Source organism: Myotis lucifugus, unplaced genomic scaffold (assembly GCF_000147115.1).
Source record: "Myotis lucifugus unplaced genomic scaffold, Myoluc2.0 scaffold_12, whole genome shotgun sequence".
Lineage (NCBI taxonomy): Eukaryota > Metazoa > Chordata > Mammalia > Chiroptera > Vespertilionidae > Myotis > Myotis lucifugus.
In genome coordinates, this window is record NW_005871060.1 from 9469131 (window position 1) to 9491586 (window position 22456).

At 39.0% G+C, this 22456-nt stretch overlaps 1 protein-coding gene across 4 annotated transcripts in view; it reads right to left on the minus strand.

The window, feature by feature from the left end:
- The window catches only part of FAM13A (family with sequence similarity 13 member A), a 270864-nt gene that overhangs the window by 171509 nt on the left and 76899 nt on the right, over positions 1–22456 (minus strand). For all 4 annotated transcript variants that reach the window (XM_014452073.2, XM_006084613.3, XM_014452072.2 and 1 more), the window contains one exon: positions 8887–9040. In XM_014452073.2, the coding sequence (XP_014307559.1) occupies positions 8887–9040 (154 nt within the window). The remainder of the gene's footprint in view (positions 1–8886; positions 9041–22456) is intronic.

The window sequence follows — 22456 nt, forward strand, 5'->3', positions numbered from 1 at the left end:
TACTAGAAAGTGCCTATGTGGTCATGCAGCAAATGACATCTATCACGCTAGTGATCTCGTCTCTAGATTCATTTAATATTTTTACCTTCAAACAGAACTAATCTAAAAAGTATACCTCACTATCCAAGAAAGGTCTGATATGAAAAAATGAGCAAGTAAATTTCAATTTAGTGCTATCTCTGAGTTCCTAGGTTTTCAAAATAAGAACTAGTATTTTTCGGTGGGCAGGAATCAGTTTTTCTCCCCATGTAAGTCCCCATACACACAACGAGACAACACAGCCAAATCACAAAGTATCAAACAATGACATAAACACCCAAACATTTTTTGTGACGCCTATTATGACTCCACTGCTACTGGAATAAACTTCATAGTTAAACACCATTCTAATTTACTCTGGTAAATAGCTCCCTAGTGCTACTTCCTATGGTCTAGTCAGAAATGTCTGGTCACCATTACACAAACCCTCCATGTCTTACTTCTGTGTGGAAGGATTTCAGCTCCTCACTTCACTTCCTCTCCTCAGCAACTTACTGAAATCCGAGTGATTTATTTCACAGAGTCACTGAAATATCCCATTCTTTCATAAAAATTTCACTTAAAAGAGTTTTGTGTGTTTTTTATTAATGGTTCATTTTCTAAAAGCAGATTTAGGTAGACATTAAATACTAAAATCACATTCTTCTGTCTATTGAGGGTGCAGATTCTTCCCAAAGCTAAAAGGATAATTAATCTAATCATGCCCTGAAAACTAGAATCTAAACGGCAAAAAATGTCTAGAAGCAGAAACTCTTCTGTCATGAGTAACACACCTGATTGTCAACTTTATTTTTCTGCTTTTGATTCTCTGTCTTTTTTTCTATTATCAAGCCTGATGTTTAAGGTAAAGAGAAGTAAGGTGTCATAAGGTAATATCATAAAGGTGATGTGACCCTAATGATTTCTTTATGTTAAAAATTTATTAGACTTGCTATCATTATTTCTTTCAAATGTAACAAAAATGGCTAAATTAGTTACTGATACTTTTCCTATTTTACAGACGAGGAAATCAAAGGTAAAAGAGAAATCAAGTAATCTGCCCAGAGTTACACAAATTGGAAGTTCTAACCCATTCTGCCTAATTCCAGATGGAGTTCAGACCTCTGTGCTCTAAAGTTTATTTATATAACTAATGAAGTATCTTTGACCAGATCATTTCAAATAAGCCAATAGCTTCATTAGTTACTCTTCAACCAATATTAACAGCCAAACAAACAAAAAATGCTTTTATATTTCTAGAGTACTTAACTGGCTTTGAAAATCTTCTTACTACCATAAACAGTTTGAATCTCACAATAACTCTATAGGATTTTCACCGTTTTAGATAACAGGAAAGAAAAACAGAGATATTATAAATTACCCAGTCATACTGCTGAGTAGCACATTACACAGACATAAGCCTTCTTATCCTAATATCAGTGCTCTCTGTAGAACTGTTAAAGACTTTAGAAGTATTTAATACCTTTTCTTAAGTATGGCACTCAGGAAGTACTCAGTGAACTATCATGTTTCTAATTTCATCAAATTACTTTGAAAACATTCATTAATATTGCTTTCATACTATGTACAAACTATGATCATAGACATTATTGTTAATAAGATTAATAGAGTCCAGTCATTGATTTTGTGGAATTTTCAATGCCAGGCACTGTAGTAACTAGATTGACAAACATGAGGCTTAAGTTACATGGTTTCTACAATTACATTAATCAATGACTGCTAGTGTACCAAATGTATGGGGGGAGTGGTAGGAAAGGAGTGAGAATAGGTAGGTTGATTCCAATCATGAAAAGCCTTGTTTGTCATGCTAAGATTCAGATTTTATAATATAGGGATAGGTGAAGATCAAGAACCACTGAAGAATTTTGATATGGGAAGTGACATGTTCATATTTGTATAAGCAATAACTCAGGCAGCAGAAGAGGGAAGATGGAGTCAATGGGTAGTCTAGAGTCAGTAAAACCAATAAGAAGGCTTCTGTAGTAGACTCCTAAGGATCAATCAGTTCCCAAATCTGGCTGATGATTAAAACTGCCAAGGAAGCCTTTTAAAATGCAGATTTCAGCCCTGCCCCTAGTTTCTGACATAGTAAGTCTGGGTCACCAGGTGATTGCGGTAATGATCCAACATGAGAGGTGATGAGGAAGCACCTGTGAGGGTGGGAGAGATTTAAGAGATACTCGGGTAGTAGAATTAACTCATTTTAATGACTGACAGTCATCAACCTCGAGTATTTGTGTGGATAGACGGGCCATTCATGAAGCTCCAGAATACAAGTGGAGCATTAGACCTCAAAGGCAAGGAAAGATGATGAGACAATCCATAGGAAGGGAAAATGCAAGTGATGGCCAGGCAGTTAGGTATTTATGTATGATCTGCCAAGGGAGAGCTCTGGATTGAAGATCTAGGAACGAGCCTAGGAAATAACAATGTTTAATTCTGAGAAGAAAAAGTTCTCAAAGGAGACTAAAGACAGATCAGAGAAACAGAAAGAGACAAGAACCATCAATATTCATTCAAGTATTTAAGGGGTAAGTTTGGTTACGGGACAGTGTAAAGGGCCTGAATTCCAAGTAAAGGAGTCTAATTGCATATTATCAGCAAAAGGGTGGGAAGCAAAACAACAATAGCAAAAGATTTGCTTACGTAAGGCAGGAATACATTATGATCAGGGTTGTTTTTTAGGAACATAATTCTATCATTGGTAGAAAGAAGATGGGAAGGGGGTGAATGTAGAAGTGGGAAAACAGTATGAAATTGTGTGGCTATGAAAAGGGCCTACTCCAAAGTAGTGGTAGTAGGTGGACAAAGACACTAATTTCCAGAGATATGTCTAACACAGAATGTGAGTCCCAGTGGGAAAGAGAAAGGGACAGGAGTTAAGGATAAATGTAAAGATTATAGCTTGGTGGGCCAGGGGCTGGCAAATAAAGGTTGGAGAAGGGAGAACACAGACAAATTTTGGAGATGTTTTTGGGGTGAAAAATTTCAGTAACCAACATAGCTTTTTATTAATTAATTATTTTTTGTTTTGTTAATCCTCACCCGAAGATGTTTTTTCCATTGATTTTTAGAGAGAGTGGGAGGGAGGGTGGCGGGGAGGGGCTGGGGAAGAGAGAGCGAGAGAAAACATCGATGTGAGAGAGACACATCGATTGGTTGCCTCTCCCACACACCCTACTGGGGCTGGGGATGGAACCTGTGCCCGGGTACGTGCCCTTGACCGTGAATCGAATCCATGACCCTTTGGTGTGCAGGCAATACTCTAACCACTGAGCACACAGGCCAGGGTAAAGCTTTTTATAGGTAGTGGGAAATATGGCTCTATTGCTCTCCTGCTAGGCTGGGCCTAGAATTACGAGTTAGAAGTCATCAGCAGTAGGGAAACTCAAGTACAACAGTCAACCAGACAAACATACATTTAATTAGGATAAATGAGGACCAGGAGATCGTCAGGACTGTCAGGAAAGTTAGAATGTAGTACTCAAAATCAGACATAACACGGCAGCTATTGCTTGTACCTACACCAAGTGCAGTGACACATATATTCTTTGTTCTGGATACTACTGTTATATTTGGTGAATGAATCTGTAGTTATTTTTGGCAATCACATCACACTGACATTTCATACTCTGCTAAAAGTTAACTAAAATCTGTGGATGATTTTCAGTTTAGCTATTATTATTTGGGTCTCTTCTTGGCTCTATTGGTGCAAATCAGTTTACAAACCTAAGTACACCACTTTCCAATTATGACTGCATCAGGCTTTTGGTGCAAGAACCAAAATACTACACCTAAGTTAGATAGTTTATACTATAAGGACAATTATTTCCCTCCTGTAACTAAAAGTCCAGAGGTATGTGTGGTCAGGTTTGGTTCAGCAGATGAGCAGTGATGAGGAACCCAGACTTTTCCCTTCTTTAGTTGCCAACCCCTGTATCCTGATACATTCATGCCTCAAAGACAAAAGATGGTGGCAGCAGCCCTGGGCATGAAAACATCCAAAAGCAGAGGGGAGAGGTGGGCATTCTGTTTCAGAGGCCTACTCTCTTCTCTCTTTCCTAAATTAAAATTAATTTACGTATAGTAAAATATATAAATCATAACTGCAGAGCTGAAGGAGTTTTGACAAATGCATACGCCCACATAACGCACATCCCTATTGTGATATATAGAACATTTTCGTAACCACAGAGAGCTCCCTAGAGCACTTTCCAGGTTCATCATCACCACTGCCACCCTCCTTAACTGCACCCAGAGGCATCTACAGCTCTTATCTCATAAACCATTCTTGTTTTTTTTGTTATCAGAGATGAAAATTTTTCCCAGAGGCCCTCTGCCGCCAGCACACTTTACCTTATATCTACCTCTTCATGTAAGGTAAAATGTCTCTTCTGACCTTTAGTCAATCAGTGACTAAAGAGTGATTATAATACCACCCTATTTAAGACCATTTATGATTCATCCATCCCTTGGGTCAGAGGGAGAGGCCCATCTGACCCCAGCACATAGCTTCAGGTCCAAATAAAATGGTGTTTGTTGTGTGTTTTGTTTTGAAGCCAGAGGGAAATAGCTGTAAGTGTGTGCGCAAACACATGCACTACACACGTACTGAAGTATAGTAACCTCCATCTTGGGTAAAATGTGCTGTTTAAAATTTTAACCCTGCTATTCTGCAAACATTTTCTTGCTTAATAGGAAAAATAAGACTACTCCCCATTCCAGAGAGGCCATAAAATATGCCCCAGACAGAGCTGTCAATACTGGCGCCAGGCCAGGCCTTGAGATATGGTCTCACAGCCCTGTCCCAGCCAACAGGACTTTTTCTCAGAAGGTCCGGAAGTCTCATTCCAAATTTAGAAAACAAAGAGCTGAAAAACATATAAATTGAAAAGACTTCCACCATATTGGGCCCAAGAATTTGAGAAGCAAGAGTTCCTCTGGGCCCACTAGCACTAGCGAAAATGAACAGGACTCCAAATAAATTTGGCTTATTGATTAAGGCGTCTTCTTGCTGAGGTCCAATCCCAGCGGGTCCAGGGGTCCCCAAAGGTGTGGACGGAGTCGGCGAAGAAGGAATGACACGAAGACAGCCTTCAGTTGATCAGCAGCCTAGTCAGGACCTCTAGCCAGGATCTCCAGCCAAAGTTCTGGTCGGAGTTCTGGTTAGGAACTGACGAGGATCTGATGAGGATCTGATGTTTATTGTCTTGTTACATCCGTATTTATACCAGCCGATTTTAATCCTGTCAATTTCTATTACAAAGTTTAGGGTGTTTCTTATCTCCATTCCAGGGAGTAAAGATTATGTAGCTTAAGCGTGATTGTTCTTAGTTAAAGTGATTAACTACCTGCCTGGCACTTAGTTAACGGGTTTTATTCCTTCCCTAACTTCAGGGAAAAATCCCTACCTGGGGAAACAACCTTTCTCGGAGAGGTGACCTTGGTTAAAACACATAGCGCCAAGAAGGGGAGCAAGCATATTAAGAACAGTATGCCATATACGCCAGGTCCCTTGAAACATATGCTGTGCAGATGTTTCTTCCCTGCAGTGACTGTGTCAAGCAGCAAGGATGGACCGGCTCCCGGCATCTTCTGATTTACAATATAACAATACCATTTTGTTACTCTATACATGTAGACATCCAACATCTGACCTATATTCTTCCAACTTAAAAAAAAAAAAGTATCTTTCTTGTTGAAAGTATTACAGATGTACCCCCTTTTCCTCCCATTGACCCCCCCTCCACCCCACTCCCATCCCTCCAGCTTTATTTCACATGCAAATATGCTCATTCAAGTCAATGATTAAAGTACTGATGACAAACAAATGTAGAAACCTTCCCTGAAGTTAAAACACCAATCCACATTCCAATGCTGTGGTCAAAGTTCTCGATCCAAGTCCAAATACAATCAAATTTATACTTGTCTGCGCCCCAAATCTCCCTTTAGCCCACAAAAAATATCATGAAAAATGTCATTCAACACTGCCTCTGTTTCCTATACTGGGGTACACAAAGGTGTGTCAGTGGGCACAGTTAGTACCTTCCCCATTAAAAATGCCTTTCCCCGTTTTATACCTCAGTCTCAGCTCAAACATTTATATCTCTGCCACTCTTGTGTATTTTTTTCACTTGCTTTGTGCCTGTTTCCTTTTTTTGTACACATTCTCTAAAAGCTGAACTCATGAGAACAATCGGAATAATAACATTTTTTAGTTGCCCTTTCATTTTTACTACTTTTCAGTGTGTTAATGATTTCATTGTGAGCCTCCCAATTCCTTTTTAATCTATCTTCTCTTGGTTTATATCTGTTACTACTGAGGAGACAGAAGCAGCGAGGTAGATGGGGCGGGACCATGGGGGCGGAGACAGGAGAATCAGGGAACCCAACTGGGCGGGGAAGGAGGGGCATGAGCTTTAAAATGTATGAAAGGACCAATCAGGAACTAAGAAGCATATGTACAAAAAGATGTGCATGCTTCCTCCCTTCTTCTCTCCCCCTGCATAGCGCACAATGGATACCTGACATTCCTGTTGTGGGGGAACACATCCCCGTGCCCGTGTGGCTTATGCCATGTGGGCCAGTATACATGGACTATAACAGACTTTAATCAGCTTGGATGCTGAACCACTCCCGCCTGTAACATGGAAAGGAAGCTCTGGACACTGGCCTGCTCCTGGACCTTTTCCAGGACTGGCTTTTCTCAATAAACGTTGATCCACTATTTTTGTCTGCGACTTCATTCTTCGTTTTCTCTAGACAACGAACTCAGCCTCAACATCCCACATTTTGGTTTCACTATGATCTTAGGAATTTAAAAAACCTACGTTCTAAACAATGGCCAGTTTTACATATCAAGCTGTGGCTAGCATATTCTTCATTATTTGGGGCCCTAAAATGGCACTGGCACATCCTGTTAAAATAATTTCCATAACTTCTATTTCATCCTTACTGGTTACAATTAAATCCATAAAATCTCATCCCCCTGTTGCATTATCCACCCTTTCAGAAATAAGACTCTGAGCAAGATCAGTTAAAAAAAAAGTATCAAATATTCTGCCTTAGCAGAATGATTCCAGAGTATACACATGTCGTTTCTAATCGTGACGTCTGTCCGCCTCTAGACCAGATCTGAAGCTTGCATCAGGAGAGTAGCAGTCATGTTCACCAGCCTAAGGTACCTATCTGTATTTGGCTCCCACAGTATTATCAGTTTATGTGTCTTAATCTGTACTCTCATGCTGTGTTCTCCACCATGCTTAAACCTACAAACTCAAGGATTTCCAAGCAAGGGCACTCTTCCATATATCTCAACATATAATCTTCTGTTGACACAGTCCAGAGATTATCTATACCTCAGCAAGTTTGTGTTGCTTATTTATTTTCATTATAATTGAAGATTATCTTATTATTTTATCAGCCCTATTTACAAGGTATGAGTATTAAAAAGCATCAAAGATATAGCTGGAAGAAAGTCAATCGCTTTTTAACATTTTAAAAAGAGACCCCTTGCTAAGTACGGCAGGAAATGAAAAAAAAAACAAATTTAAGGTAAATTTTTTCTATTTAAAAATAATTTCTTTCCTTTTTTCTTTTTGGTAGCAGAACTGATATAAGTAGGGCTTTTTTTTCTCCTTTTTTCTTTTGAATCACTAATATTTTCTCAGCTTCCATATTACCTCCACCTTAGATTACACCTGATATTTTCCAAAGTATTTCATTTTATCATTTTATCTGAGCATTGTTCTTCCCATCCCTCAAATTTCAGTTTAAAGTTCTCTTTATTAGGTTGGCAGGATTCCTGCTAAGTGCATTTCTCTCAGATGTACTCCATCCGTTACAGGGAGTCTGTTGTATTAAGAGCATAAGCCCCAGTTAAGAAAACCTAGTTTTAGTCTTCTTGTGCTGTTTTGATAGGGTGCTACCTGAACCCATTACCTTTTATTTCTTCTTCACAGTCATGCCTCAAATGAAAGAAGAGCTGAAAACACCCCTTCAACACCCACACCAAGTACCTCTTATCATTCCTTAGCATTGAGTCAACAAGAGTAGAGTAGGTCTGTAAATTTGTTAAGTTTCAGGAAACCTCCTGAGGGAACCTTCCATTATCAGTTCCATCATGCTTTTGCCTCAATATAAACGATAAAGAAATGCAATGTCTTCCTTCTTTTCCCTCACCTGGAGGATTTGGTTTGCATGTTTATCCTCTGACCCTCAACTGTAAATCTTTAGAGACCTACATGCATTTACCTAATGTGTAAAGAATATGCTATAAATTATCAGCCAATGTATACAAACATTTAGGGAGTAATGTCAAGAATTCCTTTTTAGGTTTTCAAAATATTCTCCTTTACTGATGATAGTTACCTATAACTACATATATGGGAGTTAAAATCTGAGGTTGAACTTGAAAGTGTGCCAGACACAAGAGTGACAAAAAGGCATAGAAATTCTTACTGTCTGAAGGGATTCTGCAATTTACTCAGTAAGCTAGCACTCCTGAACACAGACATAGCATGTATCATATCTTTGCTGTAACACCAGACTTTCAGAAAAAGGTGGTACATCCAATCAACCCCAGCACTGGGCTCACATAGGTGCTTTTGAGATGATTTTACAGCAGCAAGGAAACACCAATTCACAATTCTTCTTCAATCTTAGAAGAATACATATTACTTAACAAACACTTGATACAGAAAATAGGAATCATAAGAAGAATGAAATAAACATAGGAATAATAACCTGCAGTTATATCAAAATGGAATTTTCATGAAAAACAATGATGTAAATAAAATGTCTTCCACTCAACATATAGCAATCTTGAACACTAAGTATCAAACTTACTTTTACGATGATAAGCTTCGTTGGGTTTTCATAACTCTGGTTATCATTTCCTGTGTGCTCTACTTCAAACAGGGTATTGTAATTTTCTAGTATTGTAGCCATTATCTTGTTGCAGAGGTCTTGCTCTTTCATGCATTCAAGCCCAGGTGGCACACTAAAAATAAGGGGAAAAGTTTTGAGAGGAATTACTTTGGAAACACAAAAATGCCGGCACAGCTGATCCAGGCTTATAGGTTGACATCTCCTCAATGATTGATCAGCCTTCTTATAAGGACACCTGAGATTTTCAACAAGTTATATAGGACCACATAAGATGTTAGGACACTTGCTGATGACCAAGATCTGAATCAATAGCTTGTGCTGAATAAGAAAAGTACCAGTTGTTTGGAAAGAAGGTATAGGTTAACATGGGTGCGATAATGCTTTGTATATATTAGAAATTGCTATAAGTAAGGTAACATTTATCTAAATGTAAAAGCAACAAAGAACAAGTGTTATAACAAAAAGAAGGGATATTTTATCATGGCAATAATAGCCACATAAATAAAAGCAACACAATTCTTAGATAATGCACAAAAAGTACAAAAAATGAAAGGAAAAGATGAATACTGTTGGAAAAATACTGATAGTTACTGAGGCTGAGTGATGGGGTACATGGAAGATATATCATATTATGCTATCTTCATTTGGGCATTTAAAAAAATTCCATAATTTAAAATAAAGTGAAAAAGAAAACCTCTAAATGAAGAAAACACCATAATATACATGATAAACATCTCTTCAGTAAGATTAGTAGTTAGAATAAGAATTCCTACTAACAATAAGAAAGTGATTTTTTTAAAAAAGAAACAAAATCATGAGTTGAAAAACTTATAGAAGAAAATAACTGGACAGTCAATAATCTTATGAAATGATATTTAACCTCAGTAACCAGTAAAATGAGTAAAATATCATTTAATACCCATCTGTATTAGTTTTGTGTGGCTGCTGTAACAAATTATCACAAATTTGGTGGCTTAAAACAATAGAAATTTAGTCTTTCACAGTTCTGGAGGCAGAAGAGCAAACTCAGTATTACTGGGCAGAAATTACTAGTAAAGTGTGAGCAGGGCCACACTCCCTAGAGAGGCCCTAAGGGAGAATCTGTTCTCAGCTTCTAGTGGGCTGGCAGCATTCCTGGCTGTGATTGCATCATTTTAATCTTCAGTCAAAACCCACATCAGATTTGTCTCTGCTCTGTCCTCACAAGGCCTTCCTCCATGTGTATGTATCTAATCTCCCTCTACCTCCTTCTTCTTTTATTATTTTTAATCCTCACCTGAGGACATTTTTTTCCATTGCTTTTTCAGAGAGAGTGGAAGGGAGGGAGGAAGGAAGGGAGAGAGAGAGAAACATCAATGTGAAAGACATATCAACTGGTTGCCTTCCACACCAACTCCGTCTGGGGGTGGGGAGCGAGCCCACAACTCAGGTAGGTGCCCTGGACCAGGAATCGAATCTGAGAACCTTTCAGTGCATTGGCCGCCGCTCTAACCACTAACAAACACTGGCCGGGACTCTCTACCCCCTTCTTAAAAGGATACACGTAGCCCTGGCCGGTTTGGCTCAGTGGATAGAGCATCAACCTGCAGACTCAAGGGTCCCAGGTTCGATTCCAGTCAAGGGCATATGCCTGGGTTGCAGGCTTGGTCACCAGAGGTGTGGGGGGGTGGGCGTGCAGATCAATGATTCCTTCTCATCACTGATGTTTCCATCTCTTCCTTTCCCTTCCTCTCTGAAATCAATAAAATATATATTTTTAAAAAAGGATACACGTAGTAATTACAATTAGTGCCCACTCAGATAATCCGGGATAATCCCCTTATCTCAAGATTTCTATCTTAATTACAACTGTAAAGTTCCCCCAGATAAGGTAACATCTAGTTTCCAAGGACTATCACTTGATTACTCTGGGGGACACGATCTACCCTCCTGTAATACCTTCTAGGTACATTATACTAAGGGGACTCCCATGAGTCACATTCTTGTACTCCCCTCAGTTGACAGAATCTGTGACTTGCTTCTTTTTAAAAAAACGTTATTTTTTATTAATTTCAGAGAGAAAGGGACAGATAGAAATGGTGAGAGAGATCACTGATTGGCTGCCTCTTGCCGGCCCCTTACTGGGGATCGAGCCCGCAACCCAGGCATGTGTCTGGACCCAGAATCGAACTGTGACCTCCTGGTTCATAAGTCGACACTCAACCACTGAGCCACGCTGGCCGCTGTGACTTGCTTCTGATCAACAGAATATGGCAAAGGTGACAGGATGTCACTCCCATGATTACGTTATGTCATACAAGACTCAATCTTAGCAAACTTGTATGCGATTCTGCTGCTGGCCTTGAAGAAATAAGCTATGTTCAGAAAGAGCCTGTGAGAGATCCATATGGCAAGGAACTAATGTAGACCTGAGGTCTCTAGCTCACAGCCAGGTAGAAGATGGGGTCCTTATTCATGCAGCTGCAAGGAAAGGAATTTTACTAACAACCTGTGTGGACGAAAGAGGCCACATGCTAACCTGACAAGCTCAGGGGAGGCCTGCATGGCAGTCTTGCAAACTCAGAGACCTAAAGTAACCACAAAGGATGGTCTGAAATTAAACTTTAACTAAAAGCAGTTATGGTGGGCAGTTACATCCTAAGTCAGTATCTTCACTGACAAGGTCAACCTTTACCTTAACTGAACGTATCTGTCTTTTTGCATCTATAACAGCGGTTCTCAACCTGTGGGTCGCGACCCCTTTGGCGGTCAAATGACCCTTTCACAGGGGTCGCCTAAGACCATCCTGCATATCAGATATTTACATTACAATTCATAACAGTAGCAACATTACAGTTATGAAGTAGCAACGAAAATAATTTTATGGTTGGGTCACAACATGAGGAACTGTATTTAAAGGGCCAGAAGGTTGAGAACCACTGATCTATAATAACATACCCTTGAAATGTCTGGGTAACTTGTAAGTTCCCTTTTTCTGGACTCCTTGGGGCACAACCTAATGTGCCTGGGTGCCAGGACAGGTACCACAAATTCCTTCATTGTTATCATGTTAATTGTTCCTGCACCCACCTAAGAATGTGTCTATCATTTTACTTTTTATCCAATCCTAGGAGTTTCCCTGCTTTGCTTTCTCCTGCCTCTCTAATATCACCAGTGGATTTCATGTAACCCACCTATGTCCCCTGCTTTGATTACAATGTATAAAAATAGATGAGAAACCGCCATTCCCTGGAGCACTATCCCAATCCGTTGAGATATTGCTTCCTGGCAATTGTCGACAGTTAACTCACAAACAACTCTTTACAGGTTTGAATGTTTTTTACGTTAACACGTGAATGAGCTTGAAAGCAGATTTTTCCCCAACTCAAGCCTCCATTGAAAACACAGTCCAGCTGATACTTTACTTTCAGCATTGTGAGACCAAGAGCAGATGACCCAGCTAAGTTGTATGTGACACAGCAAATGTTTATTATTTTGTCATTAAATTTGTGTTGCTTTGTTCACAATAATTGAAAACTAATACAGAGTTTGGTTCCTGGAAGTGGGGTGCTGTTGTTAACAAATATTCTATCTAATAAAGAAGGAATATGCTAATTGACACTCACGCTGTCGCAAAGATGGTGGCACCCATAGCCAATAAGGAGGGAATATGCTAATTACTGCCCTGCCCTCAAAGATGGCAGCTCCCACAGCCAATAAGGAGGGAATATGCTAATGGTCACGCCCTCAAAGATGGAGGTGCCCACAGCCACAAGATGGCGGCGCCCAGTCCGCTCAGCCCCCCAGCCCCCCAGGGCCGGCCCGAGGTGCAGGCAAGCCTCGGATGGCCAGTCACTATGAGGCGCACTGACCACCTACCTCTTGGTCTCTTTCCCTGGCCAGCAGGCTCCAATTGCCCAATGGCAAATGGGGAACTGGGGGGAGGGGCAGGGCCAGGGAGCAGGCCGAATGGCCAACCTCTTGGTCCCTCCCCGAAGCTGGCAGGCTCCAATCGCCTGATGGTGACCGGGGAACCGGGGGTGGGTGGCAACGGGGGGCGGGGTCGGCTGCAGGCAGCTGGGGAAGATGGCCCTGATCACAAGCCAGGCCTAGGGACCGTACCTGAATTCGTACGTCAGGCCTCTAGTCTAAATAATAAACAAAGTGGAGGCTCCTCAAAAAATTAAATATGGAATTGCCTTATGACCCAGTGATTCCACGTCTCGGTATATATATCTGAAGAAACCCAAAACACTAATTTGAAAGAATATAAGTACCCTTATATTTATTGCAGCATTATTTAAAATAACCAACACATGGAATCGACTCAAGTGCCCATCAGTAGATAGTGTTAAAAATGCTGTGGTACATATACAGGACAGAATACTACTTGGCTATAAAAAAGAATGAAATCTGGCCCAACCAGTGTGGCTCAGTGATTGAACACTGACCCATGAACCAAGAGGTCACTGATTTGATTGCTGGTCAGACCACATGCCCGGGTTATGGGCTCGATCCCCAGTGCAGGGTGTGCAGGGGGCAGCCAACAGATGATTCTCATCATCACTGATGTTTCTGTCTCTCTTTCCCTCTTCCTCTCTGAAATCAATACAAATGTATTAAAAAAACAAACAAACAACGCAACTTTAAAAAAAAGTGCTTTCAAACTATAAATAAGCATACCAAGTTTTTTATTATGTAGAATAAGCATTTAACAGTAACAATGCTGGTCTATCCTGAATTTTCAATTGGATAAAATGCTCTAGTTATTTTCACAAGAGCTGCTGTTCTTTCTGGTTGCTAGGTCTTTCTAGTCCTTCTCTCTTTTGAGAATCAAAGTTTAAGACTAAGCATTAGTTTACTGTAAATATCAATTAGCTAAATTTTCTGCCATTTTTGCATCTACGATACGTTAAAAAGAAATAACATTTCTGTAGTCTTCTTCAATCTTTTATTTCTAACCTTCCTAGTCAACATATTCTTCTCAGCTTTGTTTTATTGACTATTTTATATGCATAAAGTCTTCTATGTCTTAATCTCAGTCATTAACAAAAGGCTTAAGTAGGTAAAGAGTGATGAGATACTTCACTTGTAACCTCTCTTTATACTGTCATCATTTGGTTCTTCAACATAATTAGAATATGATTGTACACCCAGGACTGAATGTACCTAATTGCATTATCACTAGATCACATTGCCCAATCTTGTCCATATTCATTCCATGCAAATATTATGTCCTTAACTTCTTATTATTTTGCAATTAAAAAATGCTGACATGTTGGAACACTCTCCCTTAGGCAGTTCTTTGCAAAATTAAAAAAAAAATCTATTATTGAAAGCAATCACTGGAGTTCAGGCTGAATAACCACTTTTAAAGGTAAATGTTGCCAAATGTATACTGTCCTACTTATGAGTCTATTGTGATCGACCTATATTCATTATATGTTATAAATAAAAATTTAGTATAAATGAAAAGCTGGAAGATGTTTTTAAAAATATATTTTATTGATTTTTTACAGAGAGGAAGGGAGAGGGATAGAGAGTTAGAAACATCAATGAGAGAGAAACATCCATCAGCTGCCTCCTGCACACCCCCTACTGGGGATGTGCCCGCAACCAAGGTACATGCCCTTGACCGGAATTGAACCTGGGACCTTTCAGTCTGCAGGCCAATGCTCTATCCACTGAGCCAAACCGGTTAGAGTGTGGAAGATTTTTTTAAAGGCTCCTAATGTTTCTTGGAATTAATGTGGGACGGTAGAAACAAAAATTTCCAGAATTGTTTATGTACCTGGCTGCACCGTAGGCAATGTTTTCCTTCTTAGAACTACCGATGGTGGCATTTCTAGGTATTCATTTTATATCATGTATATCAGGTTTCATTTCCCCCCCCCCCTCACATTGTGGCTTTTATAAATATTGCCACTAATTAATCCAAGTGATGAGTTAATATTTTCTCCTTAAAAGTTCCAATAGAAGATAAAACCTCCTAAATGAAGGTTCCAGATTACCCAACAATTACCCAACCATGTCTATGTAATAATCAATATTCTGGTACACTGAAAAATTTTACATAATTTAGATATTTTTCAAATATCCAGATATTTGACATCAAGTTGTCAACCGGGTGGATAAATGATTAAAAAAAATTCATACTGGATAACTAGATATGTTTCAATATATTTTAGATACATGGTTTCAACCAAAATAGTGAAAAATAACTGATTATTATTCTTAACAATAGTTATTAAACCTGCAACGATAAAAATCAGATAGGAATTGATATACTTAAGAACATGAAGATTGGGATATCTTTATTGTAATTTTCTGAACAAGAATTTGTACGATAAAGAATTTTCTAAAGGAGAACAAACAAATTCATGGCCTATGAAAAATGGAAGGATAAGAGGAAGAATTCAGCATTTGCACAATTGTCCGGAAGGAAAAGAAAAGATGTGGGGGAAAACCTGGGAATCAGAGAGCCCACAAGATCAGGGATTTAACTGCAATCTAAGTAAAAAGTGGGCAGCTGTAGGGAGGCTCCAGAGGGGTGGAAGCAAGGGTTTACTGGGTGTATCACCAAGGAGTTGCTGCTATTTGAGTATGAGTGTGTGTACATACATATATATGTGTACAGATGCATTAATTATAAAAGAGTCAGCTAATAAATTGTGTAGAATTTTAATTTATGACATAACCAGAAGTCAGTGAAATATTTATCAGGTGTGCACCATTCACTCAGAGTAGCCATCAATCTTTCTGGTCACTGAAATGTGAGTAGGTAATATTCCAAAACTAAAAAGAACCTAAATGTTCATCAAGAGGGAATTAAGTAAATTATAAACCACTAGAGGCCCAGTGCACGAAATTCACCCCCCCCCCCCCGTGTCCCTCAGCCCGGCCTGCACCCTCTCGCAATCTGGGACCCTTTGGGGGATATCTGACCACTCTGCCTGGCTGCCTGATCACCCCTAACCGCCTCTGCCTCGGCCCCTGCCACCATGGCTTCATCTGGAAGGACGCCTGGCTGTTCAGTCTAATTAGTATATTATGCTTTTATTATTATAAAGGACTACTAATAACATACAACAGTGGTATACAGATTAATATTTGCTAACATAGAAAGATGTTCATGGCATGTTATTTAAATGATTAAGTTAGTAACGGAATAGCAAGTAAGAATATTTCTTTTATGTAAATGCATTAAATTTCTATGTGGAAATTTCTAAAAGAATATTCAGAAAAATATGAATGGCAAGGGTCACTGGGTAAATTTTATTTTGTATTTCTGTCCTTTTTGGTATTATTTTAGTTACTTACAAGGAACAAGGGCTTATGATTAATGAAACTAATAATGTTACTTGGAAATTTTTTAAAGTGATGAAAGTATATGCTTCTAGGAAACTTAACAATCTGATAACAGTACATTACCTCACCCAGACCAAACAACTTTTAATAAGATGCTCACTTGTTCTCTAGCAACAGGTTGGCCACCCACAGAGAGATTACTAGTACACCAGCAGTTTCATTTGAAACCTTCTTAGTAAAGATGAGATAATTTCACCTCAGTGTTACCTCTAGCAAAACAACTTTCATTAAGGTACCACTAAACATCAAACTGTATACTTCACATAAGTAATTAGTATGAGAAGTAAACAAAATTATACTATGTGAAAGGTAAGGAAGCCCCTTCTACCTGTGAGTAATAAATGACCCTCCTACGTGTGACTAATCTGGAAAATATTTGCTCTGTATACTCTTAGGTCAACTAAATTAAAACCAGTTCCCTCATAGCACTGAAAATTAATTATATGCCAAAATGTTGTTACATATATGGCTAACCTTAATAAAATGTCTCTAGTAAGTAATGCTGATGTGTGAGTGTATTCTTTCTACCTCTATAAAATGGTTTCAATTTTCCTAGAATAATAATGAGACCAGGGTCTCCTTTCCAACGTTTTTAAAAAATACATATTTCATAGCTCCTTATTTATATGTTTAAGGGACATATAAACAAGACATATAAACAAAAACTAAAAAGAACCTAATTATAAAAGGAAAGAAGATGTGAAGGATGTGGGGAAAAACCTGGGAATACATACAGTCTCCTAGTTGGTCCTAAAAGTTATAAATATGGTAAGATACTTACATCATCTGAAACATACCATACAGACATCAAGGGTATTTCAAGCTTGCAGACATCCACATTTACTTAATAGGTACAGGTGGTAAATGAGTCATCTGATGGGCGAGCCAATGAATAAATGAATGCTTAGTGTAAACTGTTTGGTGTACAGTACACTCCTCAGGCAGGTCCCATTTAACAATAACACCAATGAAAAAGCAGCTGTAAACAACTCCCAATGTGCCAGAAAACTCAAGAGGTTTGACTTTCGTTCAACACAAATAAAAACTTCCTTGAACAGTCAACAAGGAATTAAAGTAGTTGCAATCTGCCTACCTAGGTTGGGCAACAGGATAGAGGGAGAGAGTGGATTTGCATATCTTTCATATGACTGAAAACAACCAGAACAGCTAATTTAAATGAATATGTAAACTGTTCCTGATCCAACAAATATTTACTAAGCACTTCTTTTCTCTGCTGGTGGGAAGTGCTTCCGACAATACCAAGACTAAGGGCAGGAGAGCCCCTGCTCTAAAGGAATTTATATAATGGGGTGAGGGGAAAGAAAATTATATAAATATCATAACTAATAGAATATGCCATAATAAAGGTACAGGCTAGTTCAAGATAGGTCACAAGAGGTAAGAATTGTGTATTTTGGGGGGGGGGGGGGGGTTATCCATCTGTTTGGGGGTTAAAAAGTATTTATTATTATTATTATTATTATTATTATTAGGAAAGGTCTCCTACAGGAGAAGGTATTTGATACAAGACTTAAAGACTTGGTAACAGAATTAATACAATTTCTTCACAGAGGAGACCAACTTACTGAAGTTGGTGAATCATGAAAAGAACATGAATTCTGCTCTTTCAACAAAATATTTCACAGCATATCCACAAAGATGTATTTGCGTGCTGACAGCCTCTTCTGACATAATGGGAAAACAATCACACAGCTCAACTCTACATCCTTCACATCTTCTTTCCTTTTATAATTGAACAGGCACTACTAGGGTATTTTAGATTTTTGCCTTACATAGTAAATGCTACACTGTAAGCAGCTGTCACATTCCAGGTCTCCCATGTGATCAGCCTTCAGTGGAATGAGACAGTATAGGGACTTGGACCTGGGAATGGAAAAATACCACCAGGTAGAACGTCGGATAAGCTGACCACAAGAAATGTCACCATGCCTCCACTCGGTGCTCAAAGAAAAAAAAACGCAGAATTTTATCTCTCTGCTAACCACCTGTTTTTCCTACCCTGATATGGACAATTCTACAAGCCCGCTTTTTTCAAAAAGCCAACCTCTTCGTGCAAGCCCGCTTCCCCCAGCTTATAAAAGCAGCCAAGCCGAGCCAACCCCCAAGCAGGTTCAGAGGACCTTCCTGTCCTCTGCGCTGCCTCCTTTGTGCTCCAGCATAAGCTTAGAAAAGTCTGTCTGGAAACTTCTCTGAGGTTTCCTGTTGATTTCTTTCTTGGGGAACCCAAGAACCCCAATGCTGGTAACAGTAAGAACAGTGATTTTCACTGAGACACACACATAAAAAGGAAAGACATCTGTGAGTTATGCATGAACTACAAGGTGATCCAAATGGACTCTGGGTCTGCGTCTAACCCCTGAATGTTCCTCCTCTGTAACACTGAGGGAGGCAGCACGTCTCTCTGGTTCACCCAGTGCGTATTTGGTGCACAGTCCAGCGACAGTGACACAGGATGTGCTCAATAAAGAATCATCTCATTCCCTTCCAAAATCGTATTGTATTCTTTAGTAATTATTTTTATGGGAGCTTTCTCCAACACACATCATATATGCTCATCTTTGTGGGACGATGTCTAAGTGGTGTGTCTTACTTTCGCTCATCATAGAAATGAGAGACATTTACATCTGCCTTGAAACATGGCAGAGAACAGTGGGAAGAAAAATTAGTGGGAAAAGCATTGCACCATTATAATTTTAGGAAAAACAAATAAACAAAATCCAATTAACATTCAGTTATTCCCACTGTGGGCAGGAGGTGAGTAACTGGGGAGAAAGGGAAGAAGAATTCTTTTGGAGACTGTAAATCAGTTGATATTTGGTTGTTAGCAGGAGTTTATACATGTTTTTTTCTGGCGTCATGACCCTAAACAGTTCCTAGTGCTGCCACACGGAGGGGACTGGCTGGGTGACAAGGCCACGGTGGTGTGTTTACTTTTCACAGTTACAGTCCACTGCGTACTTACTCTTCCTGTTTATTCCTTCACAGAGGACCTGCCATAATGCCCATGCTTATTAAGGGTTTGTTGACTCAAAGTGGGAGGCTGTCTGGGCACAATGGACAAGAAGGGCAGGTCATCTAAACAGAGTATTTGCATTATCTCTGACACAATGCACATACAGAACATACCTTTCTAAAGTTTCAACTTTGCACCACTTATGTTCTAAGCAATTAGGAATTGGGAGCGGACAACCACTGTTTGCCAACATAGCAAGTATAAAACTACTAGAATCAGTAGCAAGGTAAACTCCGTTCTTTAAAAAAAGCTCTCCCATTTTCTCTTGGCCCTGGCCAAGAATCAAGTTTTGATACAGTAAGGATTCAATAATTACTCCACAACAAAACATGTTTTGAGTTTAGAACACTTGGCAGTTGTTCTCAACCTTTTTTTCTGTCCTATCAACATGGGGGTATACACTGTTCTTTTTTTAATAGCAAGGGAATCACTGACTCAATTTCCAAGACTATTTTTGAGATTTCTAACCTTTCTTCCACTTCTTTTCATCACATCTCTTACTTCATGTTCCTGTCCTTTTCACCTTATGGAGCATAATGGGTATTTACACTCCAGAATATAAGAGCTAAATAATTGCCCTATTTTTTCCCCCCCAAAGAATCAAGTGGTGTTTATTTTACCTCTGCATCCTCAATCTATTATTAATTTATTTAATAGAAATCCCTATAACACTATTAAGGGCTTTGGGTTCACATAAAGAAGTAGAACTATCCTCTTCCATCAAAGGAGCATACATTTGAACTAAGGGGACATGAAATATTTGTGAGGAAATAAAATAATAATGTCATCAATATAAAAGGGGTCACATAACTGTATGCTATAAATTACTAGTGACAGTAGTAACTAAGATTCAAAGGCACACCATTTCACATTAGCTCATTAGATTTTTATCCTTACAACAAATCTCTGTGGTAATTTTCATAATTTACATGTTAAATATAGGAAATTGGGGATCAGAAAACTTATCCAGGTGGCATAGTTTTTAAGTGGCAAAAATGTGAATTGGACAATGCCACTCTCCTGCTTAAAACCTCCCAGCTTCCTTTCCATTTTGCTGAGAACTATGTCTAAGCTGTTCACTCCAGTTGACAAAGCTCTACACAATCTGGCCCAGCCTCCCTTTACATCATCATTTCCTACCATTTTCCAGAAACACAGACCTGTTCTCTGTTTCTGGAACATACCTCATCTTTGAGCCTTTGCAGGAGGTGTTTCCTCTACCTGGAAAAAAAATTAAGTAAAAAGTAACACTTACTGAGTGCTTATCCTGTACAAGTGCTTTACATGTCTTGTCTTGCTAAGACTCCCATCTCTGTAGGGTCAATATTACTACTAAGCCCAATTTCCAGGAGGAAGTGAGACTCAGAAAGGTTAAGGAAACTGTCCTAGGGCATCACAGTAAGAAAGTGGCAGAGCTTGAATCTGAATCAAGTCAGTCTAGCGCCAGTCTATGCCCTGAAGCATTTTCTAACCTAAGTCATGCTTCTGTTGTGCTTTACTGGGCTGACTTCTTGTACTTGGGATCTCAATGTCAATGTCACCTCTATAGAAAGGCCTAACGAAAAGTCGTCATTGGGGCACTCTATCCCCAGCCAAGAAACGGTGCCTATCACTGGGCAGGCACTTAACACTCCGGTGTGGGGTGAATTTCCCGCCAAAATATAAGATGGCTCTGTCTTTTGGTTTTGTTCCATCCACCAAAAGGGTGGATTACAAACAAATATTTGGTAATACGCAGTTACAATCGGCCCGAGTTTACACGTTTCCCGCACTCCACCGCAAATCTATATGAACCGAGTTAAAGACGGCTCCCGCGGAGTACGCGCAATTCACGCGAGCCGACTTAACTCGTTTCCCCCACTCCAAGTGTTAATAAATATTTGTGGAATGCATGAGGACTGAAAAAAGTTTGTCATGATTACTATAATTCTGGAACTGTAAGGTACCTTCAAAATACTTTATTTCAAGGTCTAGTGGAGACAGTGAGGTTCCTGAAGGAAGCAGACAGGCAGTGGGAAAGCGAGTTCTCTATTTGTTCATCTTATTTTGCCACCGACTTTGAGGAACTTTTGATAGCGTGTTTTCCATCAAATTTTGATGACAGGAGCCACATTTATGCATAATTAAGGGAAAAATTATGAAACTAAAACTCATGAATACAGAAAACCTGCTCATTTTCGGCATAGGTTTATGCGTTTGAGTGGACGGATAACATAAGTGACTGAAAGGTTAAAAGGGATAAGAAGTTTACTAGTATTTTATTCCTCTTTAAGGTCATTTTCAAAAAAGAAAGATTGCTAAGTTGCAAACAAATTATAACCTTTTGTTTCTCTACTATAATATTAGCCTCACTTAAAATAAATAACAATCTTTAAACTCACAGCTCATCCAATTTTCCTACATCTAGACTGTATGGTATAACTAAGCAAAGCTCAAGCTAAACATTGTCTGCCAGGCTTTGTACATCCAAGGTTATCAGTACATTCATCTACCTGTATCTGACCCCACCACGCCTCAGGGGGCACATGAACTCTCCTAATAAGGAAAGCACGGCTGCCTTTCATTTCTTTGGGCAAAGCTGTGTTTATACAGAGAGAACTAGGATATGTACCTGACTGATCCCACAGCATAAAGGGGTGAAGTCATCACAGAGCTGAAGATGAACTACCATCTAACTGAGCCACTGTGGTTTCTCTAAGATAACTTTATTTGAAATTGGGCCATTTTATCCATTAAATGGATGAAGGACAGCTTAGGGCTGATGAATTTTCATGAGGCAATGAAAATGCTTAAGATCTCAAAATTCCAAAACACACAAACAACTCAAAACACTGCAAAATTAAAAATTGGTAAATATATGTTTAAAAACAGTGTCAATTATCCAATTACAACTGAACAAAAATCAGTTTTTAAAATAAATTGTAATTAGTATGACTTGTAGGTGTATTTTAATGTTTCATGTGATATGGTATGAGACAGTCAAAAGCAAGAGAACTTAAGGGAAAGTCTTTGGGAAGATGAAAATTAAAAAATGGTCTAGAAAAAAGCAATACACTTAAATAAATGCAAATAATATGTCATTTCTATTTAAAAGTACATCTATCAGCAAGATTAATTCATGCTCATGGAAATTACACTGTTTTATAT